Source organism: Balaenoptera ricei, chromosome 10 (assembly GCF_028023285.1).
Source record: "Balaenoptera ricei isolate mBalRic1 chromosome 10, mBalRic1.hap2, whole genome shotgun sequence".
Lineage (NCBI taxonomy): Eukaryota > Metazoa > Chordata > Mammalia > Artiodactyla > Balaenopteridae > Balaenoptera > Balaenoptera ricei.
Genome location: NC_082648.1, coordinates 64579421 through 64604512, shown reverse-complemented (window position 1 = coordinate 64604512; position 25092 = coordinate 64579421). Strand labels below are relative to the sequence as shown.

The following is a 25092-nucleotide window of genomic DNA, read 5'->3' as shown; positions in this document are numbered from 1 at the left end:
GGAAAAAGAAACATCCTGCTGGACACACTTAACCTTCAATTTTGCCTCTTATAATAAGGTTGAAGGAGTCAAACAGACTAGGACCATATGGAATTAAGAAAGGCTTATTCTTCTCCAGGAGAGCACATTTCTCCCACTAGCTCTTCCCCAGGCACGCAATTTACTTTCTACTGGCAGGCTCTTAACTGTTTTGGAAAACACTTAATACTTTGTTACTACCAAAGCCTTCAGTAGTCAGCATAAGATGAATGCTCAGCAAAGCCCAGTTTCTACTTCTTTCTCAAGTCAGAAGAGGACATCAAGATACCCTTGCTTAACATAACAATCATCATTTATGGAGTATTTACCAGGTGCCACGTGCTATAGTCCGATTTAATCCTCCCAACAATGCTACAAGGTGTGTACTGTCATCATTTTACAGATAAAGAAACAGATACAAAGAAGTCAAGCATTAGGTCCAGCTCACAGAGCTAGTAGGCGTCAGAGCTGTATGCTGAAACCACATGTTTGTTTCCAAAGCTCACACTCTTTCTTTTGCACCTAAATAAACTGAAAGGATTTCCTAACATTTATAATGAAAAGAGTCAACAGTTTAAAGAAATGTTTAAAGAGAAATAAAATATTTTTTAACTGTGGGTAATTAAATACAAATATAGATTTATTCAAAACCAAATGTTGCACATTATCCCCAGACTCCCTGTAAAATACACTCAGACAAAGACATAGAGGGACAGACAGCAGAAATACTTTCAGGTCAGGAGCAAGCCCAACGTCAAATGCTAGGAGGTGGCTGTGGAATTTAGGGACAACATGAGCATGTCAGAAAGCAAACAGGTCAGGTCATGGAGGCATCGAAAAGAACCCAGGGGTAGGAGAGCAAGGACAACAGTGTGCTGAAAACCAGTGCGGCATCAAAATTCAGCGATAGTTTCATTCAGTAGAAACACGACATAAACCAATGCAAGAAAAAGTAAGTACTGGAAGCAGCAGAGATAAAGGGAATGTCGAATCAGAAGGACAGAATTTTCATGTTGCTCTTACATTAGCTGATGTCATGAAAACATGGACTGCCCATATTTAGCAAAGCTCACAGCAGGCAGGAATACTTCCAGACTCCTGCCACAATATCAGGAGATGTCAATCACCACTATGTGTTTTTGTACAGTACTGGGTGGACAGAGAATAAGGCTGCTCTTATAATGTGTTTATCCTGGATTGGCCCCAGCATATAAAATAAAACAATAATAATACTATAAGCCACTTCTGCACTTTATCATGCAGATATATACCAGGACAGTGGTTCTCAACCAATGCCTTCTGCCCCCTCCCCAAGAGGGCATTTGGCACTGTCTGGAGACTTTTTGACTGTTCCAGTGTGGAGGGAGGGGTGTTATTGGCATCTAGTGGCTGTAGGCATCCTACAACGCCCAGGACGGCCCCCATAGGTAAGAATTACCCAGCCCCAAATGTCTACAGTGTGGAGTTTGAGAAGCTCTGCACTAGAGGAGGCTATTGCATTTGCGGCCTGAGGGAAAGCCTTGGTCACTGTCTTTCTTGAGTGCTCCACTTTCCCGAACATCAACTCTCAGGGATCCTCACTTCTGGCACAGAGGTCATCAGTCGGCCTAGAATGTGAACAAGATAAAGATGGCATTGTTTGTTTTTCTTTTCATCTAAAACAATAAATCAGCCTGTAGTTCAGGTATTAGGTCCCCTCGGTTGTCATTGCTGTCCCTGGGCTTTTCTGATACCGACAAATGTAATCCCAAGGCCTTTTGGCGCTCGGGTTTCTGGGTGGGTTTGCCCGCCCCCCTGCACCGCCTCAGCAGCGTGTGCAGCCGTGCCCCGCGATGGTGGGAAAGGCAAAACACTTGAGTAATGAGGCTTTTTTGGTAACGTCATTTATTTAGTCTAGATGAGAAATTTTGCTCCTTAAGAACAGGAAGGTTGCGGATTCCCAGAAGCTGGAAATCGGGCCAGCGGATACTTGTCCACTGGGGAAGTTAATCACGTTGAGTTTACTTATAAGGGTAAGGCACGGGACGGGGTAGTGGAAACTCCCGATCTGGCCGGTTTTCTACTGCTGGAAACTCCTCGATCTCGGACTGTTCCCTCCTGAAGGAGAATTGGCAACCGCGGTCGGAAGGGCACGTCGCAGGGCGGCGAGGGCTGTTTCCCGACGGGACAGTCCCGCCGTCCGGCCTCTCCGCAGGGTGAGGAAGCCTCCTTTCCCGGCTCCGGTTAACCACTTCTAGAAACTGCGGGCTCCCGTTGCGAGCGAGAGGAGTAAAGTCGGCGGGAGCGGTCCCGGTACGTGGGAAGATGCTGGGCGCGCGGGAAGCAGCAGGAAGAGGCGGGATTCTGCCTTTGTCTCTCTGTCTTTACCCCGGAGCCCGGCCGCGAGCAACTCCCCCCTCCTGCCCTCCGAGCCGGTCTGGGAATCGGTCAGGCGCGGCGCGGCGCCGCGCGGCGGGGCGGGGCGGGGCGCGGAGGAGTGGGGGCGGGGCGCCCACAGGCCACGCCCACAGGGGGCTTGAAAAGGTACCGGCGCTCCCTGCGTCCCGGCTCCCGGACTCACGCCGCGCTCTCTCCGACTGCTTCTCGCTAGTTCCGCCCGCGGTGCGTGGTCCTGCTTGCGACTCGAGTGAGTAGGGAGGTGCGGGCGTCTCCGCCGACCCCGGGGGTGGGGGTGGGGGTTCCCTCAGCCTCCTGGGATGCGGAGGCCGCCCTGCCGGCGCCCCCTCTCATCTCCTCCGACGTCCCCATCGCGGTCCCCATTTGGTCCCCCTAGCCATCCTCCTCACCCCTGCGCCCCGATCTCCACACACCTGCCCCGTTCCCCGTGGCCGCCCCAGCCCTGCTCTCGGATCCCGGGTCCGCTGCGCAGAGAAATAATCGTGCGCGACCTCCATCCCGGTTTCTCTGGGAGAGAGAGGTGGGATCGAGAGTTTCGCGGGGCTGCTAATCCGCCTTTTAGTAGCCTAGGGCCCCCTCCTCCAGTGGCGCGTTCTCTCTTCGCAAAGGGGAGGGCGGGATCCGAGTCTCGGGGTCTCCTGTGCCCCGAGTGTGCTGCACGCCGAGGGCGACCTTCCCAGAGGCTGGTTCGGAGCCCTGGGGGTGCGGAGGGGGCTCCCCCAGCCTTTCGAGCCCGGAATCCTTCCCCTGCTGCGGTACAGAGCTCCTGGTATCCCCATTGTTTGGTGGTCTCTGCCCACCGAGCGCTGAACCTTAAATGTTGAAGGCACAGCAGTGAAACGTCATATTGATCACTCCCAGCTTTTTCCGGAACTTTCTACCATTCAGGTACAAACCGGGAAAGCAAGAATGCTTGGTTGTAAATTCTGCAACAGGTCCTGCAAATCACGTCCTCGGTTCCAAAGCTCCACGTAGGCAGTCCCCGGGGGGGGGGGGGGGGGCAGGGTGGGTTTTCTGAGTCGGGAGACACCCACGTCTGCCCTGCCCCCCCCCACCCCAGCCAGGACGTTTGTAGAACGATATTTGTTTAAATGGTTACCCCAAATGTTCAACCTGTTTTATTCTCAGTCTGCAGACCAGACTTTTTCCTTTTCCTTTTCATTTTATAAATACTTTTTATTTTGGGTAGTTTTTTTAACTCGGCAGTAAAAATGGTCTCTTTAGTTCTTAACTTTTCTAGTTAACCTGTTTTAAAACTCTACTTATAAAAAATGCCAAGAATTCAAATAGGACAGCCACAGAGTTGGCTATAATTTGACTCAAATTTTTAGGAAAGAGATGGGCAATGGATTCTTAAAGGGTGAGTTGCACATACGTTAAAAACTGCATACCAAACGAGAACAAATTTTATTAAGTCCTTTGTGGTCTCCCTCCACACTGTCTCCTTGGTCATTGCCCTCTGAAGTTGACTGCCACTTATACTTTACCAATATTTCTCAAGGTTCTTTTTACCCTGGATTCGTTTCCTTTGCTCTTTCAGAGTGAAGTTAGGTAGACACGGGGGTCTGTATCCCATGAGTCTTTGAAATTCACAGTGCTTGGTTTGGGTGTCTTAAACACACCGTTGGACCAGAGCCAATGCTGGTTAATTGAATGAATGAATGAAGGAATGAGTAAGATTGCATTTGTAGAGAACAAAGATTTAATTGGACTCAAGCAACAGAAATATTAGCAGATTTGATCTACAGTTTCTATCATGAGTTTTTTAATGGATTCCTCCAAATGTATTCACAAATATTGATTGATACCGGTATATGCCAAATACTGGGCTGAAAGCAGTACTCATTGGAGGTCTGTCCTGATGAAATTGCCAACTCACTTGGATTTTGAGGAAACTGTATTTTATACTAAAAAAGCAAGAATGTTGGCATAGATTAGAGAGGGCAGTAATAAATAAGCTTTAGAAGCCTGGGTCCAGCCTTGACGCCGCCACTAAATGTGGACATCTGGGCCTCTAATTTTTCTTCTCTGTCAAAAATCAGGTAAATCAGATGAGCGGGGGAGAGAAAGCCCACAGCAGGAGAGGAGGCATAGCTTGGTGAGAAGGACAGGACTGACCAGTTGGGCCCAAATTCACATCCCAGCTTCAGCAGCCACTGGTTTGATGACCTTAGGCAAGTTATTTTACTCTCTGGTCTCAGTTACTTCATCTTGTAAAATGGGTGTAACAGCACATACCTTGCAGGGGTTCTCGGAAGGCATGCTGTTCCTTGTATAAAACCCAGCCCAGTTTGGGAGAGGTTCCTTGTAATTAGACTCCGTTCTGCACTTTGTTGAATATAGGGGGAAACAGCTATCAGTGAAAGCCTCTTCCAGAAGATTGCTGACTCTGAACAGTATCGCCTAGGCCTTGCCTGGAGGCCAGCTTTCTTCCCTTCACAGATATCCACAGGTTTCCTCAACTGTATCATTTCCTGGGCTGGTATTTGCATGGCATCCCTTGTGCTCTATTGGGTGGGGTTCCCTACACTTGGGGTCTTGATTACCTAGGATGGTAATACCTAACTTTTTTGTGTCATGGAACTTTTTGGCAGTCTGGTGAAGCCTCTGGACCCCTTCTCAAACTGTTTTTAGGGGCATAAAATAAAGTACATGGTACCAAGTTCAGTGATCCCCAGAATTTCAAGGAATCTGTGGACCCCAGGTTAAGAACCCTGACTGACTTAGGGGAGTTTTCTCAAACTGGATTGTGGAGGAGCTGGGCACAAATTCTGATTGTAAAAATTGTACATTTTAGTGTAAGTCTTAGAGGAAGAAGCAAAAGAAGTATATTGTGAATCATTTGCAAAGGATATCAGGTTCCTTGCTTTTTTGTTTGTACCAACAGTACTACTAATTGTCCTTGACTAATAAGAGGACACATACCATTTAATACACTAGGGCCATATGACTTCCCAGTTAGGTTTCATGGTGGCTTCTCCTCCAGAAGAGAAAAGCGAAGACAGAATCAAAGCTGCATACCTCCCACAGCAGGACAGAAAATACCCAATTTAAAAGAACTTGTGCTAGAGCCATATCAGTCACTACTATATTTGTGTTGCTAGCAGTGTTTTAGTTTTAGTGAAACATCAGTCAAATAAACTCAGTATAGTCTATTTGAATTTCACTGGTATTTTTAAGTTGAATTGTAATTGTGTTTTGGTTTTACAGTTATGAGCCACTTAATAATCTATACCTCAGCTTTCCCACCCATGCAGTGAAGATAATGATAATGCCTACTTCAGTTGTTATGAGGATTAAGTTAATATAAGTAGACTACTTAACATAGGTATAGTAAGCTTTACGTATTTCTAATTACTGTTATTTATCATGTGGCAGGCATTATTCGAAGTGCTTTACATGTATTGTCCAATCTCAAAACTGCCTTATGACATAAATAAGCAGTATCTCTGTTTTTAAAATGAGAAAACGAGCAGATCAGATAACCAGCCTAAGATCTTTTGGCAAATAAACAGTCGTCTTGGCATATAAATCTCAGTCTGACTCCATGTAAAAATCACACAAACATTAAATTGTTTGAATAATTGAATAGCTCGCAGTTTGCATGGATTGTGGCTATCTGGGGCTGGCAGGTGGAGGTCAGAGTGCCCGAGCCGAGAGCGCAGTTGTGTTCTAATGTGTGATTTGACAGCTGGTCTCCAAATCTGTGTCAAGCTGTCCTCCAAGTTGAAGACATGCGTGGCAACAGGATATAGAATTAGTAATGAATGGTGAGGGTGAGGTGCACAAAGGACAGCTTATTAGATAGAAGGGAGGTTTCCCTCAGTAGGAGGATGGACTTTGGTTGGCAGAGAGGAGTGGTAGAGAGTACTTTTTGGTTGAAAGTAGCAGTTTGGGTATGAGATTAGCACGTAGAGGACACTTACTTACTGCTAGGTGGATTGATGAAGACTGGCCAGCGAGGAAGGTGTTCCTGCGTGTAAGCTGATAGCTCAAGGACTGATCACGCTCAGGGGGTTTGAATGTTCTCGACCCTTAAATTAGATATGGGAGTTTGGGGGACAGCTTGTGGTTCTGGAGTCAGACATGAGTGGTTGAGCCTAGATTTGCATCTTTGGAGGTCAGTGACCTGAGCAAGTCACTTAACCGCTGAACGTTTGGTAACCATAATCAGGCCCGTTAGTGCTCCTGAAGGAAAAGGAAGCCAATATTTGTGGAGCACAGGCTTCTGCCAGGTACTTTACGAATGTTATCTCGTTAAATCCTTACAACCATCCTATGGCAGAGCGCTCATCCATTTCCAAGTTATAGCTGAAGACATGGAGGCTCAGAGGTTAAGGAACTCGGCCAAGATCACAGAGCTGGTAACTGACTTTCAAGCTTACATCTGTCTCATTCTGAGTTCCACACTCTTTCTCTTATCCCTGGAATGTCTTAGAGGTGGCACGTGCACTGCAGTTTCTATGGCAGACATTATTAACCACAATGATCTTTAATGTGGAACCTTGACTGGTCTCCAGAATCTTTTCCAACATAGCTCCAGGAACCCACTATCAATCAACAAGATGAAACTGTTCTGGCATCCCTCTATCAATAGACCATACAGACTTCCCAAAGCCCCTTCTACACGCTTCTGTGCTTTGGGTTATTTTGCTGTTATTTGTTTACATACTTCTACCACCAAAGTAGAACTCCCTGAGAAACAGGCACCCTTCCTTTACCCTTTTACCCTCAGCTCCCAACCCAGGATATGGCTTATAAGATGTTGAATTAATAGATTTATTGGAGAGCTTCATAAACAGTACAGCATTACAGTGTTTATTAGCTGCCCCTACCCTGGAAGAATTACTTGAGATTCAGAAACGAAGTCGGGAGTTAGCTGGATGAGGGTGGGAGGGAGGGAGCTAAGTCAGTTTTCCTGATGTACAGGGATTAGGGGCATACTGAAGGAATGGATGGCCTATGAGGTGGGTAGAAGAAGATGAGTATTGATGACAAAGACTGAACATTGCTAAATACTGATGATAAAGGCGGCCAATAATTGAATGCCAACTGTAAGCATTTTCTCAACTCATTTTCTTAACACCTCTGAAAGAAAGGTTCTGCTACCCTTATTTTGCACATGAGGGAAATGAGACTGTGTGGACTCCAAAATCCACCTTCTTAGTTCATCCTGAGGCCGAGCTCTCTTGAAGACCAGCTTGAGGACTTAGCTTTGGTAGAAGGAGCCAAATGGAACTTGGAGCCCATCACTAAGACACAGAGAGTCCTATCCTTGGCTCAGTGGTATTCACTCAGATAAGGGAAGTAGACTAAGCAGGTAGTTTGGGTTGCAGAAGAAAACCTTTCTAGAATGGGCATTGAGTGCAGCTTAATTTCCAATTAATTACAGCTGTCAAACTCTGGCCTCTTTAAAAATCATTGTAATTGGGGACAGTTACATATTCTTTAACAAGTGACCCCCTCTGGATGTGGCTCAAGATGAAAGTGGTTTAGGGGCTTCCCTGGTGGCGCAGTGGTTGAGAATCTGCCTGCCAATGCAGGGGACATGGGTTCAAGCCCTGGTCTGGGAAGATCCCACATGCCGCGGAGCAACTGGGCCCATGAGCCACAATTACTGAGTCTGCGCGTCTGGAGCCTGTGCTCCACAACAAGAGAGGCTGCAATAGTGAGAGGCCCGCACACCGCGATGAAGAGTGCCACACCGCTTGCCACAACTAGAGAAAGCCCAACACAGCCATAAATAAATAAATAAATAAATAATAAAATTAAAAAAAAAAAAGATGAAACTGGTTTATAGTAGATTCTCCTTTTGGGAAGTTATAGCATAATAACAAAGATTCTGTATAATAACAAAGCCCTGCCTGTAGTCATAAGATGTCAAATCTTCTGGAAGCATTTAGAATCTGGGTTTATAGACAGATTCACTCGGCATCAGACCAGTTAATTTAAATTACAAGTGGCGGCACGTAGGCTCAAAATTCATGGGTTTGAGTCATTCTGATTCTAAAATACGGCAGTCAGCGCAGCACAGGTGGGGAGAATGATCCCTGTGGTCATTGGTTATCTAGAGAATGAGCTAACTTTACCGCAAGGTGACTCAGATTTAGACTATAGTAATTTTCTTCTTGGGCTAAGTCTTACTGATTCTGGGTGGTGTCTTAGACTGGGGAGAAGCAGCAAAGAGAAACTGCACATAGGTGTTTGGATGTAAACCAAGCTTTTTAATCCAACACAGTGGATAAATCCTAGTGCTGGAGCTCTTTCAGGCAATGAGAACCAAAGAACAAGACAAAAAAACTGAATTGGCCCATGTTTGGCCTCTTTTGCGAGGTGTGTGTAAAGGGGGGTTTTATTTCTCCTCTTACCATTTTGTAAATTAATGCATAGGATCGGGGAAGGGCATGCAGCCCAGATTGCTCAGTGCAAATCCAGTTTGCTGTGATTAATGTCAGCTGTTGTGGAGTAGTGCAGCCAAGGGCTTGTAGGAAAAATGAAGCTTTGGGTTTTTGTGTGTGTGTGTTTTTTTTAATATATGCATAGCAATGCCAGGAGTGACAGAAATGGAAGATGGTCCCATTTCCCTCTGCCAAATTCAGCAAACACGCATAGGGGTTCACCCTAAAAGTGTAAATTTGAACTTCATTTCTTAGTCCCTGCAAGTGCAACTGTTGTTATACTTGCAGTGCATTGTAATGTTCAGAGAAAGGTTTATGAGTGACCAATCAGATAACTTTTTCCCTTACTGTTTGTTGCTCTGAGCTGTGTTCTGTAGGTGCTAGTCAGTGGGTTTCCTGTAGGAGTACTGATAGCAGGATGGACAGCATGAGATGCCCCTCCCATCCTCAAGCCACCAGTTATCGGATGTCTGCCAAGGCATTTATTTACTGTGTTTTATCTTCACAATATCTCTGTGAGGTAGACAGAGCTACCTTTCCCCCCTTTTTTGCAGATAAGAAAATTAAGCCCAACATTGCACAACCATTATAATAGTGAAGTTAACCCAGGTCTGTCTAAATCAATGTCTTCCTCCATCTCTCCTTTCCTTCCTTCCTTCCATTATGAAATATTTCCTTCCATTACGAAATATTTCAGACATACAAAATAGAGAATAACGTAAGGAACACCTAACTACCCACTATCCTGCTTAAAAAATAAAACATAAATCCAGCTGAAGCTTTCTGAGGATGCCCTATTACACCATTAGCCTGGCCCACAGAGAGGGTTATTCAGAAATCCTTAGGAAAGCCTTTAAACTGAGTGGAACTTTTAAAAAGTTAATGACTCGGAAATTTTACTGGATTTACTGAGAATCCAAGAATGTGACAGAGAAGTAGGGCAGTGCTACCTTTGTCTTTATAAGCATAAGATCAAATTGGGAAGAGTAAAAACAAGTTGAAAAAGGAAGGATTCCTTAAAACAATAGAAATGAAATATTTTGACATACGCCAAGCACTCTGGTTGATGGTGTGGGAGAAGATAGAGCTGTGGTCCCCACCCTCAAAGGAAAGAAGCTCTTAAAATGGTAAGCTGAAAAGGTACTGGATAGCTGTTTTCCGAAAAGATGGCATATTCACATTTGGCTGCCATGGCAAGTACAGTAGGAGTCAGACTTGACTTACAAGGGGTGAATTCAACCCTGAATTACACAAGCAAAGGGAAGATATTCTTCCTTTTTTAAAAGTCCAAGTTGCTCTGTAGCAGTGAGAGAGTAACACAGAGTGATGAGTTAGTTTTTATGTATTTTTAAATGTTATTTAGAGACAACCGAGGATAGTGTTTGTCTTGATAGAAAGTCTGGCTCCTTATTGGTGATTGCTCCAAAGTAATTATGATACAGGTTGGTGGTACGATGATACTTTCTAACATGATGAGAAATGCCTTGATGATAAAAGTATTTTAAAAGCCAGCTGGGCTGTTGATGGTTGGGATCTGATTTTAAGTCACTGTGACGTCATTACCTGCAAGTCTGGGTTTGGTGTTTGGTTTCCTCAGAAATCATGGGATACTTCCAGCAGATGTCTGTTGTATCTGTGAGCATTCCAGAACACGGGTAGCTTTGGAGCCATGGGGCAAAGTCAATATCATTAACTGCACTCCAAACTCAAGCCAGTGCAGGTGCTGGAGCCAAGTTTTGTGTCAGGTTCTATAGCCGGGCTCAGGTTTCATTGTGCAATAGAGCACCAGTCTCCAGGGACAGGAATAAGAGATTTATGCAACTACCAAAGGAAAGCTTGCAAATATATTCCATTGTTGCTGGATATCGATCCTATATGGATGCCTTCACAGGAGCCTGGTAACATTTGTGGACCCTAGAAACGACTCTGTTCCTGTCTGAACAAGGGAAATACGCTTTTTGCAAGTTGAGGCCAACAATGTAGGGATAACTAGTCGTTATCAGTCAGGTCTTTTTGTGTGTCTGTGTGTGTTGTTCTTGTTTGTTTCTAGGACCAGGGGCTCTATCTCCCAAAGGCTTAAAAAGGGGAATTTATTGGCTCATATAATTGAAGAACACAGGATACAACAAGGCGCGGCTAAAGACTATCTGAACTAGTCTCTCTCTTTTCCTCTGTGCTGGCTTCCTTCTTAGGTTCTTTTCTTGCAGACAGCTGCTAACAACTCCACTCCCGCACTGGCACAGTTCTAAACCCAAGGCCAGGTTTAACTTCCATTGAACTGGCTTGGGGTCCTGTGCCCATTCCTAAACCAGTCGCCATGGCAGGAGGGGGAATGCACTCATCTGACTGCAGTGATGCATCGCCATGTCCAGCCCTGGAATTGAGGGTAGAGTCACACCCTCTAAACTAGTGCTTCTCAAACTATCTGTGGTAAAGGACCATTCTTTTTCTTTTAATTTCCAAATACAGCCTGATTATCTGACTGTCCTCTGTCCAACAAGATGAGTCCACTGATCATGCTGTTGATTGTTGTGGCATAAAATTGTAGAAAACTTTCTAAACGCTTATCTGAATGTTGTCTGGGATTGGTAGCCAGCACAGTGGACTGTCACCAGGAGACCACATTTTAATAAGTACTTCTCTAAACCACGTGTGCCAAGAAAGAGACGGTTGTTGCTTCCCTGGAGAAAATCCGGGGAAAGTATTACCAGAAGAGGGGCCAGAGAAGGCTGTGTCCCAGAAGGATGCCCAACACTGGTTAATTCTGTAAATCTTTCTTGTGTAAAGACCTCATCTCAGTGTTTAGGAAGTCATTGTGTTCTGGATTGTCGAAATGGCGTAGGATGGGCAAGTGGGATAGGAATTTTCTCCACCCTCCTTTTTATCTTAAGGACTGAAGATTCTTCAGCCTTTTGCTTAGCAGCTGTCCTTGTCCCTTTTTTTTTTTTCTAGCCAGACTTGAGTTAGTAAGGACGTCTCAGCCTTCTTAGCTAGCTGTTTACTAGAGAGGCAGAAGCTCATCCAAGGAGACGCAACAGCCAAGGGCTGCAAATGGCACTCAGCAAAGGGAAGTCTGGAAATGATGGTGGGGATGAAAGGAATTCTTCTACTGTGTTTTTAGATACCACTCAGGGCAGGTCTGACATAACATGCTGTCTCTGCAGGCCAACTTTCTGTACTGGCAAAGGCACTTGAGCACATTGGCCATTCAGAACTAGGTGTTTTAAACTGGGTCCAGGGAGACCAGTTCATTGTGAAGGAGATGAGAACACGTTGCCCTACATCACAGCAAGATAGCCAAGGATTTAAACTTCGAGTTCTACCCCCAGGCCACATTGCTCAGAGGTTATTCTGACACAGTCAACAAACAATTCATTTTGCCAGGAAGGCAACTTGGTAGCCTATTCTGTGTGGACGGACAGGCCCACCAGAGAGGGAAAACCAACCGTGTCATCAGCTGGACTTCAGGACACTGGGATTAGTGAAGCACAGAAACTTAAATGATAGCCATCTGGATGGGTGTTTGTTGTGGTTACTGCCAGGCTCCCGCCATGCAGTGTGCCAGTCAGAGAAACAAGTGTTTATGCTATAATCTCTCATAACTTGAGCAGAAAATATACAACTTAATCTTGCCGGGCCGTCCAGCACTTCCCTCCTCCCTAGAAGTGTGTCATAGCTCGTGTATGTTCTATGGTTAAGAATTTGGTGATGTTACAGTGAATGAAACATGTAAAAACCTCCACCCAAGTTGAAGTTCTTCAGCTGAGCTTTAAACCAGTTCATTACGACTGCAGGGTGGGCGTGGGCAGCGTTTGCCTTTCCACTCCCTACACTGCTTTCTCAACTCCCGTGGATGCTGGCGGCAGTTTGTTTTGTGCCTGGCGACCTGCACTGTTGTACTAAATGCAGGTCCTTTGTCCCGTAGGAGAAAAAAACCTGTGCACGACAAGCCCGTTTCCTAGTGAGGGCTGTGATCTGGGAGGTGAGACGAGGTCACTTTGGAGGAACGCAGGTCTTCTGAAGATGTGGCCAGGGCAGGTTATAAAGAAACCAACGCTGACTGCTGCCCCCTGGGTGTAAAAAGCCCTCCGGGGAGCGTGTAAGACGTCTCGTACAGTAGGGGCCCGTCCTAACGATTGTGTCTTCCTGCAGGATGCCCGTCTGGGGAGGTGGCAACAAGTGCGGGGCATGTGGGAGGACCGTGTACCACGCCGAGGAGGTGCAGTGCGATGGCCGGAGCTTCCACCGCTGCTGCTTCCTGTGCAGTGAGTCTCCCCCGCGCTCGCGTGGACAGAACTCGTGTGTCAGGAGCTTCAGCTCACCGATTTCAGGAAGAAACTGTGGTCTTGTTAACAAAGATGATTTTAGCAGCCCCAGTGGTTTCTGTCTGTCTGTCCCCATGGACAGTGCAAGCGCTCAGCCTCACAGCAAGGACAGCAGGGGCGACCCAGACCCTCGGCCTCTGGGCCCCTGTAGCGCTTCGCCTCCACTTGGCACCCCCTGTACTTCATCTGTTGTCACGTCTGTCTCCCCCGCTTCACCGAGACCTCGGGGTTGTTTATAGTCTGGCACCCAGCACAGTTCCTGGCACATCCCAGGGGCTTGGCTCCGACTCCTGAACGAACGGCTCACTCCCCATCCGCGCCAGCTTTCTCGTTCTGGCGGGGCTCCTTCTCTTTGAAACCTAACTGGCTGGTTTCTCGCCACACTGTTAGTTGAAATTCACATGTCTAGAAGCTCAAATTCTGTCCTCTCTGGTAGTGAATATTCAGAGTTATTTCTTGTTATTGATGTCCTAAATTTGAGGGAAAGGAACGTAGGATATGAAAATCCCATAGAAGTAGATGGGGAATTACTGCTGTTTATAGAGAGAGATATTACCATTGTGGCTGGTACAGACAGGAGGTAGACCACGAACCAGCACGTGGGCGTCTGCTCCAACGATGGTCAGTACCTGATAATGAGAGAAAGGGAACAGGAGAGAAGCCCCCTCTCCCTGGCAGATTCCTTCTCAGGACAACCAAGTCTTCAGTCTTAAAACAGGAGAGTAGCCGCTTCAGGAAGCTCAACATTAATCATCTTCTGATTCAAATGACAAAATTTTCTCGAACAAAGGATTTGTTATGTGAGGAACCCACCCATCCATGCAGCTCTCCGCTATATCTAGAGTACTGTGCAGTGAAAATTACTGTTAGAAACTGCCTATGTTAAAAAGAAATCTGGTTACACTAAGGAATAATCTTCAGAAAGAGTTTCCCTCACAAATTTTAGTTGTCCTTCTCCTTCTAGGCACCAGCATTTAAGGCGTCTGGACCTTTTTATACAGCAACTGCTTTGCAGACGACCAGAAACAGACAACAGAGAGTTGCAGTTACGAAGAATACAAATACAACATATGAATGTTTGCTATGTACGCCTCCATAATAGCTAGCATTTCTCAGATTTGGTTTAACCATTTCTTCTCTTAGAAGTTAATTTTTTTTAAAGGAATCCGTATTTTTCAGCAGCTTTGTAACCAAGAGAGTATGTGAACAAAGAGGAAATGTAAATACTTGAGAAATTGTTCTTAGTTTCCTCCTCTAGGTTAAGCCATGATGTCTACACCGTAATCAAGTCAGTGTTTATTAAATGTCAAGGTCTTTACTGGTCCTCTTTATTACTCCTTCCTAATATGTGCCTCTGCTGACTAAAGCCTTTTAAGGAAATAATTCAGAGTAGTTTGCAGACCTTAGGAGAATTTACTGCAGAGAATACGGATTAGGCCTAGGGGGAAAGGGGTGGTTCTCTAGTAAAAATTTCATATATTTAAACTTGCTCTGGTTAATAAACATGTGTTTAAAACCAGTTTTTCTATTTATTCTGTCTGTTAAGGGTGTCTGTTCTTCAGCAGTGTATGATTTTAGGTTAACTCTGTCTTTAAGCAGATATATTTCAGTACTTGAACCTCAACAGCAAGGTTCAAAGTAGATGATGTCATTTCTGTTCTACCAGAGAAAACTTCAGTCTAAGATAATAGAAACTTCATCATTTAACTCTACTCTGAAGCAGCCAGCTAGTCGCCTTTCCCGGCCCTTCTTTCTGTCCTTCCTCTTTTTGCTTCTCCCTCTCTTTTAAATAAGGGGTGGGAGGAATCCCCTTTTCTACTGCACTGATCTCGGGTTTCCTGCTGCCCGACTGTGCTTCCAGTGAGCTCTCTCACAAGTCTTTTTTTTCTCAAGCTTAATTGAAGTCTTAGAAAGTGAAATAACGTCTGGATAAAACATGATGACATTTGGCAGTTTTATGAAGTGGGATACGTGGAAATGTGGTAAGAAATCCATCAAGAAAGAATGTGTGCTCCTTTGGGACTGAAGGGAAAACAAATGCAGACTTTAAACCACTTGACGATTTTCAGACATACTTATCACTGCTGGAGAAGCCGGTGGTGAGATGAAAGAAGACTGCTTTTTCCCTTCTAAACTAGTGATGAAAACTAGAATTCTGGATTTAAAACCGTTTTTATCCCTGGGGGTGCTTTTGGGGGAGGAGGGGCTGCAGAGGCAGCTCGCTCAAGGCGCTCCTACCCTTTTGTTCTTTAATACTTGGATGAAGGGGACGAAAAGATTGAGTGTTGAAGGTTGGGAGCAAGGGTCTTGGGCGCAAAGTGCTAGTTTTGTTCCTTTTGTTCGTGTAATTATAGACATCTTGGAAACTTCTCTCCCCCTTGCCTGGGAGGCAGATCCTACTAAACAGTTTGAGGCTTCAGGATGTTAAAATTCGAATGTATTTCTGAAATGACCATCATATCCATGGAGGAACGCAAATTGTCCTCACACGTAGCGAGCCGTCCAGGTGCTCTCCAGTGGCTTTTGGGAACCAGAGAATAAACTAGGAATGTGAGAGAGCCTCTGCCTTTACCTTTTCTAGGCCCTGTGTCAGCGCCACCATTGTTCTAAGGAGAAAGGCAATCTTTGGCATATTTTTAAAGTCTAACTTTTTCCCCCTCAGTGGTTTGCAGGAAAAATTTAGATAGTACAACAGTGGCAATTCACGATGACGAGATCTACTGCAAATCCTGCTATGGAAAGAAGTATGGGCCGAAAGGCTACGGGTACGGCCAGGGCGCGGGCACACTCAACATGGACCGGGGTGAGAGGCTGGGCATCAAGCCCGAGAGGTGAGTCAAGACCACGTGACCTTCAGGAAGGCATGGTGGCAATTCATGTTGCTTGGTGAACGGGAATCTGGGAGTTTCCAGATTTTTAGCTTGAAAGAATCAAAGACAATGACTCAGATTTTCTAGTATAAACTAATGACTGTTCTTTAAGCTTGAAATAATGGACAGTTTTGGACCTGGCAAAGTTCTTATTGATTATTCCAGTGATTTCCAGCCCCGGTTTATAGCATTATGAGGTGTATCAAGGACTTGTGATGTTCTCAAAAGCAAGTGGTTTAAATTTACTTCCGTTTCACAGCACTTCAAAGACCAGACATCATGAAATCAAATGATGGAGAAATGTAGTATCGGAATCATGAGATGCATTTCTCATGTGCAATTAAGCAGTCAATGAAAATTCCTCAGTCAGTCCTTCCATGTAAGAATGTTTCCTCACCAAGAAATTACTTTTCTCTAGCTTACAATTCTTACTTAAAAATGGAAATTATTTCCTGTATTTGATTCTATGAGAGGTTAGTGTTACTAAATTTTAAAGGTTTCGGTACCAAAGTAAGCAAAGTGCTAAATCTGCTAAACTTCACTTAGTAATTCACGCTGAGACATAATTTCTTCATGTGGAATTTAATCCCTATTCTTGACTCACTAATTCCCTCATTTGAACTTCACATTTTTCACATCCATTTTATACTGAAGAGGCCAAAATTGTGTAATACGCCAGTAAGATGGCCTTTCCTTGGACAAGGCCATTAATTGTGCCCTTATTGTAGACTGGACACCATGCAATAATATATGGTAACTCATGTAATCCTCACAACCCTATAAGGTAGGGTTTCCTATCTTAATCAAGAACAAAGTGAGACAGTGAGAATTAAGTGATTTGCCTTAAGTCACACTGCTAGTTAATTGTAGAGCCTGAAACTTAACCCAGTGTAACTCCAAAGCTTATGATCTTAAGCACAGCGCATTATGGTATGCCTGAAATAACGTCTGCTGAACATTTATGTTCATTCTATATAATCTTCACAGTAACTGAGTTGAGTTACTTTGTCCCTATCTTATAGATAGGACACTAAGGCTCAGCTCGCACAGGTAAGTGGCAGAGCCAGGATTTGAACTTTTGTCCTTTTGGCCCGCATACTTATGCGCTGTCCTGCATCGAGGTCCACCTCTCTGTTGTCCTGTTTCTTCCACACTCACTTTCTGAGCCGTGGTGCCTTGCTGGGCATCGGTTGTATGAGGGCTGACTCATTCATTGCTGCATGCCGTCACTTGCAGGACCCCAGCTTACCTCTTTGTTAAAGTTCATCGTTCTTGTTCTGCTCTCCCTTTCCAACTTGTTAAAAATCTATTCTTGTTTCCCAAGATTTTATTTCAAACACATAAACCTGTACACGTTCCCCCCAAACAAAACTCATCCATGACCCCAAAAGTGAATCAGTAATTGTGGCCATAGTGTTAAAGTCACAAAGACCAGTGGCCCCTCCTCTTTATCTACTCCTGCTTCTCCATATTCTCCAATAATTAGCCAACGTTCTATGCTGGCCTGTGTTGATCTGTGTCCTTGCCTCTTCCCCTTCTTAGCCTGGCCACATGTTACTCATCCTGCAGGACCAGGTGTAGGGATTTCCTTTTCCAGAAGCCCCTCTTAATGACTGTACTCTGGGAGCACCTGCAGTCTTGGCTGCCCTTTTGGCACATGGTCATTGTGAAAGTTATGGGGACCAAACAGCTTCGGGGGGATCTCTTGAAGAGGCAGCACTGAGTGGGCAGAAACATCTTCATTGAGGCAGACCTGCATTTTTTAGTTCAGGCTCACCAATTTACTAATTCTCTAGCCCTTCAGCAAGTTATTTAAATGTAAGCCCCTATTTCCTCATCTGCCATATGAGGTAGCAATTAACCATGGCTTCTGAGGTTGTTGGAAGGGAGGTGGGAGATAATCCATATAAAGTTCTTATTAATATGATTGGCAGATTTGGAAATTTTTCTTAGAAAACTCCTAACTGCAAGTGTTGGATATCATTGTGAATAGCTTTTAAAGATCACTTTTAAAAGTAAGTACAGGTGTCCCTTGGTATCCATAGGGGATTGGTTCCAGGACCCCCACGGACACAAAATCTGAGCATGCAAGTGCTATGTAAATAGTTGCTGGCATGTGGCAAATGCAGGTTTTGCTCTTTGGAACTTTCCAGAATTTTTTTCTCGAATATTTTTGATCCAAGGTTGGGTGAATCTGTGGATGCACAACTTGTGGATAAAGAGGGCTGACTGTATATATACAGTGGGTTGTGGAGATTTTTTTAAAAATATGCCCATATTAGGGACAATGGAAAGTTCAGTCCTGTGAATTAGTACTGGGAATTGGTATTTGTTGCTTAGAATAAGATTTCCAGTGGCCACATCAAACATGATTCAAGAAATGCTGTATATTAAACAACTTAGGTGGAAGTGTAGAAAACCATTAAATGACTAAAAAATGGATATAGTGGAGATGAAGATATTAAAGATACATGTAAAGTTTGAATAAACTTTTATGAAAAGGCAGTATTCCTAAATTAACACTTTATTTTAAATATGTATGTAACCTATTTAATAAAATATAACTAGGATGAAATTGTTCTCCTAGTAGGAAAAATTGACACTTAGCTACCCTTTGCTGAGTGCTAACTCTTGTTGTCACATCTTATCTGCTCAACCTACTTGTAAGGCTTTAGGAAAGCCTTTAAATCTTTTCAGAGCCTAGAATGGTGTTCTGCATGGTAGGTACATCTACATATTGAATGGAAAAAAATTACAGAAAGTGAGAGGAAAACAAGGTTTACCTAGTGACCTGTAAATAGTGACAAAAACAGTACGCTATACAGAGAAAAAGATAAACAGATCACAGAGTAATAGGCAAACTTTCTAAAATATTTTCCCATGAAAAATGTAATTTACTCATACTTTCCCCTAATATATTGGGGAATTAAGTAATCTGTAAAACATACTTAATTTTCCTAGTTACTGCCTAAGTCAGCTGACCTATGTGCAGAACTTAACTGCTTAAGTTACTACTGATTTTTTCTATCTTCTGTGAAGTAAAAAGCTAGCTGATTCCAGTGGTAATATAAATAATAATAATAATGATATGAATGTGGGGTGAAAATATGTGCTATGGTAGGTTTTCATAAAACACAGCATAATTGTTTAGTGGAGAGGTTAGCACTGGAGATTCAATGAATTCTGATGAGTTTAGACTCAGAGGGACAGACATTTAAGTTTGGAGCCTTGTCTGTCTTTTTGTAACAATAATGAGCCCATAAATAGGTCAAAATAATAACTGGCCCGCTCCTGATATTTATTTCTTCTTTCTTCTTTCCCCTGTACTGGCCTGTGGAGGCCTCCAGCCAAGGGACAGTATAGCAATTAAGTCCCAGAGTTCTATTGTGTCTGCCTTGTAAGGCTTATAAGGGCCCTTTGGAAAATCTTGCCTAATTCCTTTTCTCCCCTTTCCACAAGCGTTCAACCTCACAGGCCTACGACAAATCCAAACACTTCTAAATTTGCTCAGAAATACGGAGGTGCTGAGAAGTGTTCCAGATGTGGGGATTCTGTGTACGCTGCCGAGAAGATCATTGGAGCTGGAAAGGTAAAGTGCCGTCTTGAGTTAATAGCAGCGGATGACTACTCTCCACTACCTTTCTCCCCCAGGCCCCTCCGCAGCCCACTCAGGCGTTCTGCCTTATAAATAAATGCCTTGAATTAAACTTTTTCTTAATCGAATTTCCATCTGAATCATTAATTTTTTGAAGTGATGCCCTTATTTGACAAATCACATCTGTGTTTAAAAGAACCTTGTTTTCATAGGGGGCGCTCCTGAAGGTGTTAACTGACAAGGCCAGGCTTAACAAACCTGGACTCTGCAGGTTCTTCAGTGTAGTGAAAGGGAAAAAAACAAAAACAAAAAAGCAGTGACTTAGGGCACCTGATGCTAATTTGGTTTGGAGCAGTCGCTTAACCGCTTCACCTCTTTGAGCTGCAGTGTTCTCAACCGTAAAGGAGGTGGTCTTCAAAGGAGCACACAGGGCTTGCGGCGAGGTTTCAGACAGCTCTCAGGGAAATGGCCCTTCCGTGGCACAGCTCCAGGTCCAGGTCTTCTGTGGATGAAGTCTGAACTCAGCCCTTTTGCAGGCAACCAAGCATGTAGAGGGTCCAGTTTCAGCCTTCTGGTTGGGGCTGCCCCACAGTAGTCAGGAGCCTGTTTTGGGTTGATCTTCCTGAGCCACTGTGCCAGCATCTAAACTTACTCATTCCTCTCTTCCAGCCCTGGCACAAAAACTGCTTCCGATGTGCCAAGTGTGGGAAGAGTCTTGAGTCAACAACTCTGACTGAGAAAGAAGGTGAAATCTATTGTAAAGGTAAAATTAACTTCAGTTATTGGTGTCCATATGGGTATCTCACACTGGCTGTTAGTGAAGGAAATGTCACTAGCAGGGGGAAAAAAAAAAAAAAAGGACAAAAAGCACTCTGAAAATGGGAAAGAGGTGGGATAGTGCCACTGGGTATTTGAAAATAAAAGATCTAGAGATGCTTACAGATGACAGAAAAACCACAGAACATTTTTGATGATACAGTAAGTTAAGTTCCTGGTCATTTAAAACTCACCTACAAATAAAAACAAACAATAGTCTTCTTTCAGCTTAATGTTTTAAGCAAAGCATATGGATATATGAAGGTAATAGATAAATATAGAACTTGTCTGGCCCGATGTGCATACTTGTAACTCAGTTGGGACCATGAGCTGAACACTAGGGGACCAGAAGACTCGGACTTACCTTTGCAGCTTTAACATAGTTACTACGTGGCACATTCTACACCTTAAATAAGTTGAACTCTTCTTGGCATAGCCAACAGCTTTTTCAATTTACGGATGTTTGTTGATACATCAGTCTTAAGCAATGCTAGCAAAGCTTAATGGACTTGCACTAACTCTTCCCTTTTCTTTTGTAGGATGCTACGCGAAAAACTTTGGGCCCAAGGGATTTGGCTATGGCCAAGGAGCAGGAGCCCTTGTTCATGCTCAGTAGAGGTGCAAACCCAGAACCAAGATCACACACTGAGAAGCTCTACATAATCTAGGCACAGATAATCTAACACTAAACTACTGTGAAATTCTACCAGTACTTAAGTACTGTATGTTGCCCTGTACTTGGATAGGCCAGCTGGCTAGTAGGAAGAGAGCACTATATCTTTTCGCTTTATTCATCAGCATTTCAAGAACCATTTCTTTTACATTTTAAATAAAACTTCAGCTTAATTTAGTGTTCAGTGTCTTTCAATTAACCTTTTGGAGGAGTGCTGTGATGTCGGTTAGTGGTAAATCATCTGGGTCCCCACCTTCATTTTTATTGGTTAAAGAGAGTCCACCCCATTATGCGGTTGACTCACCAGGTTAATGTTTGCATTACAGCTGTTGGAAAAGATGGCTCTCTCTAAGCTGGCAAGTGTGCCTCAAGAGTGAGCGTTGCTAGGCAACAGGCCCCACCATTCCAGCTCTTCAGAGCTGGCAATTAATTCAGCAGTGCAGAACTCCTGCCTGCCTGCCCCACTCTAGCTCAGTGGTTGCTCTTCTCCTGTTGGGAGCAGTTTCCTAAAGCATGGCTCCTGGACAACCTGCACTGGATTCACCCGGGAGTATTGCAAGGCAGATTCCTAGGCCCCAGAGAAGCAGAATCTCTAGGGGTGGAGCCATAGAAGCCCTCCTAACAAGCTTCTCAGAAAGGTACGCTGACCCAGGGTAGGCACACTGTTAAAACACTTAAAAATTCTTTTGATTTATCTCGATCTAAAGATCATTATAAACAGCTACCTACAGACAACTATAGAATCTGAGGCTCAGTGTGACTTTTTAAAGACTCCCCACTCTCATCTGATAGTGAATTACTAATCCTGGAAACTGGGTTGAGGATTTGTGTTGTTCTCACAAATCTCAATTCTGCAAAATTAGCAAAGAACGCTGCATTGTCCTGGCACATTCAGCTGGCTCAGGGAGAAAAGGAGTATCAGACTATATAAGGTATATTTTCATTATTTCTCCAGAAACTTTTAGTTCATTACCAGACTCAATCCAACCCTTTATTTTTCAGTGGCAGGGTGTGATATTAGTCTGTAATGTGTATTTGTTAAATTGAACCAGCCTAATCTGTGAATACATCTTAATCTTATATGACCTCAAAAGAAAAAAAAAAAAAGCAGAAACATGGTGGGAAAAGGTCAGTTGAGGGTGTACCAGGTGAAAGAATTCATGGTTATTTATATCATAGCCTTGAGTACTTCACATGTTCCGTAAGGCAAGTTTCACTGTGGGAGAGGGGAGGGTCTTTTTGGTAAGCAGGCTGGGGAAGTTAACAATAAAGGAACTGGGCTGAACTGAAGAAGATTTATGGAGTAACTTCTGATTCATTCTGTGGTCGTTTTAAACACATGCACAAATTCTTTGACATTCCAACAAAAGATGGAGTCTAATTCCCCTTTCTCTGAATAAGGGTCAACCTTAGTGACTCAGTTTTAACTAACAGAGTATAATGGACCAGGCTAGGTTACAAAAGACAACACAGCTCTTGCCTGCCTCTTTCTCTTGAGATGCTTACTCTTGGAACTCAGCCACCATGTTTTGAGGAAGCCCAGACTACATGGGGAGGCCACATGTAAGTATGAGAGCCATAACCTCAGCTAAGATCTTCCCCATCAGCCAGTATCAACTAACAGACATGTGAGTGAGTAAGCTTTCAGGCTATTCCAGTCCCCAGTTTTTGAACCATCCCAGCTGACACCCAGTGGAGCAAAGTGAGTTATGTTGAGTCCTAAATTGCAAATCTGTGAACAAAAATGCCTTTTTAACCACTAAATTATTCAGTGCTGTAGATAACCAGACTGTTGTAACTGTTCCCACACAGAGCCAACATTTCCCATCCTACCATGTTTCCCAAATTGTACTGGAGATGCTAATAGATATCCGATAGGAAAATACTCTACATGAAGTTGCCAGGTATCCGGTAATTTGAAATTTCTGCCTGATAAAGTTTAGACCCCCCTTTCAGAATTAAATTTATTCTTAAATTGGGAGCCATGGCAAAACAGCTAGTCCAAAACCATAAAATTAGCTTCCAGTGGTTCTAGGAGTGGAAAAGGGAATTTGGCCTTGGGCAGGCTCTGTTCTGGGAGGAATCACTTTCATCCTTTGGAGGTAAGTCAACAGAGTAGCCCCAAAGTAATCCAAATGTGATATTAAGGTGCTGCATGGTAAAGAAGTATTTTTGTTTTAAAAATGACCCGCGGGCTTCCCTGGTGGCGCAGTGGTTGAGAGTCTGCCTGCCAATGCAGGGGACACGGGTTCGTGCCCTGGTCTGGGAAGATCCCACATGCCGCGGAGCAACTAGACCCGTGAGCCACAACTACTGAGCCTGCGCGTCTGGAGCCTGTGCTCCGCAACAAGAGAGGCCGCGATAGTGAGGCCCGTGCACCGCGATGAAGAGTGGCCCCCGCTTGCCGCAACTAGAGAAAGCCTTAGCACAGAAACGAAGACCCAACATAGCAATCAAGCAATCAATCAATCAATAAATAAAACTTTAAAAAAAAAAAAAAAAGACCCGCTTGGGATATTTTCGGCCCCTTGTGGTGGTCTGGTATATTTAGGGAGGACTGCTGGCAACTGTAGTTCTAAAAAGTCTTCATGATCAGTTAAGTTCAGGGAGCGTTACAGCTGTCTATCTATGTTCGTGCAGATTCACACTGCATGCTAGCTGATTGAAGGCCTTGAGATCTTGTAGTTGAGGCGTCTGTTTTAACTTGAAGAAAGCCTTGCACTGAATTAGTTGTCCATGGAGCCACGAACAACTCAAGGAGCACTGGGAAATGACGGCCTGGACCACTGGTTCTCAAACTTTTTGATCTTGGGAACTCTTTACATTCTTCAAATTACTGAGGACCCCCAAAAAGCTTTTGTTCATGACAGTTACATCTATCATTACTTTCTATATATTAAACAAAATTTTAAAAAAATGTATTAACTCAGACTTCCACTTATAGTCAAGTTGAAATAACAGGAACCAAATTTACCCTCTCACTTGAAACAAGCAAAAACACAGACTAATTACATGAAAAAATATGGTTTTGAGAACTACTGACAATAGGCAACAAAGGAGAGTTACGGAGAAAATGAGGTCAGTCTTGGGATTTTGAGAGTTTCCAGGCTATAGTCTAAGGAGGGAGAATACAGAGGGAGCTGGAAGGCACCCCAAGTTGAGGAGACAGAGCTGAGGGTCCAGAGAAACCAGGGCAGCTAGCGTTGGAGGGACTGGAGAGAGCTGCACAGAGAAAGAACCCCAGGAATTTGTAGAGCACCGGCCAACCGCCCCCACACCTTGCAAGTCTTCAGCTGTGCTCTGATTGCACATGCATGCCGGGTAACTACCCAAGATTACGGAAAAAAACACCTGAAAGATGTAGAGAGAATGGTGTCTGGTGCTCATATGGAGCTGGGGATAGTGCCTATTCTCACCAGTGAGATTGAGAAGTGTGACTCATGGAGCTTTGGATGGAGACCTCAGTACATTACTGAGGTCTTGCCTCAGTAATGGGGAATAATTAACTCTGAACTGAACACTGCTCTGGTCCTGCCTAACAAATCTTGCTTAACAGCAAAACCTGAAAGGATCAAAGTTTCCAAATAATTGCATCCCAGAACAAAGCTCTGGAATTTTTATAAGAATAAAAAAATACCCAGCACTCAATTCATAGTGTCTGGCATCTAATCAAAAATTACCAGGCATGGGGCTTCCCTGGTGGCGCAGTGGTTGAGAATCTGCCTGCCAATGCAGGGGACACGGGTTTGGGCCCTGGTCTGGGAAGATCCCACATGCCGCGAAGCAACTAAGCCCGTGAGCCACAACTACTGAGCCTGCGCGTCTGGAGCTTGCGCTCTGCAACAAGAGAGGCCGCGACAGTTGAGAGGCCCGCGCACAGCGATGAAGAGCGGCCCCCGCTCGCCGCAACTAGAGAAAGCCCTCGCACAGAAACGAAGACCCAACACAGCCAAAAATAAATAAATAAATAAAAATTTTAAAAAAAATTACCAGGCATGCA

The 25092-nt window shown here is 44.2% G+C and overlaps 2 protein-coding genes across 7 annotated transcripts in view; one reads left to right on the top strand and one right to left on the bottom strand.

The window, feature by feature from the left end:
• Positions 1 to 1418: 1418 nt before the first annotated feature.
• Positions 1419 to 25092, bottom strand: part of ZDHHC17 (zinc finger DHHC-type palmitoyltransferase 17) — a 125539-nt gene continuing 101865 nt past the window's right edge. The window contains exon 17 of the mRNA XM_059936557.1: positions 1419 to 1625. Within this exon, the coding sequence (XP_059792540.1) occupies positions 1586 to 1625 (40 nt within the window). The 3' untranslated portion in view covers positions 1419 to 1585. The remainder of the gene's footprint in view (positions 1626 to 25092) is intronic.
• On the top strand, positions 2131 to 21265 carry CSRP2 (cysteine and glycine rich protein 2). 6 transcript variants are annotated; one of them, XM_059936559.1, is made up of 7 exons: positions 2131 to 2310; positions 12966 to 13078; positions 14103 to 14223; positions 15801 to 15969; positions 19468 to 19597; positions 20273 to 20366; positions 20959 to 21265. In XM_059936559.1, the coding sequence occupies exons 2-7, from the start codon at positions 13043 to 13045 to the stop codon at positions 21033 to 21035; spliced, it is 627 nt and encodes a 208-aa protein (XP_059792542.1). In that variant the 5' UTR covers positions 2131 to 2310; positions 12966 to 13042; the 3' UTR covers positions 21036 to 21265. The 6 variants fall into 6 exon arrangements, with proteins under 6 accessions (XP_059792542.1, XP_059792545.1, XP_059792541.1 ...); XM_059936558.1 differs by lacking the exon at positions 2131 to 2310 and adding an exon at positions 2525 to 2644; XM_059936560.1 differs by lacking the exon at positions 2131 to 2310 and adding an exon at positions 2526 to 2656.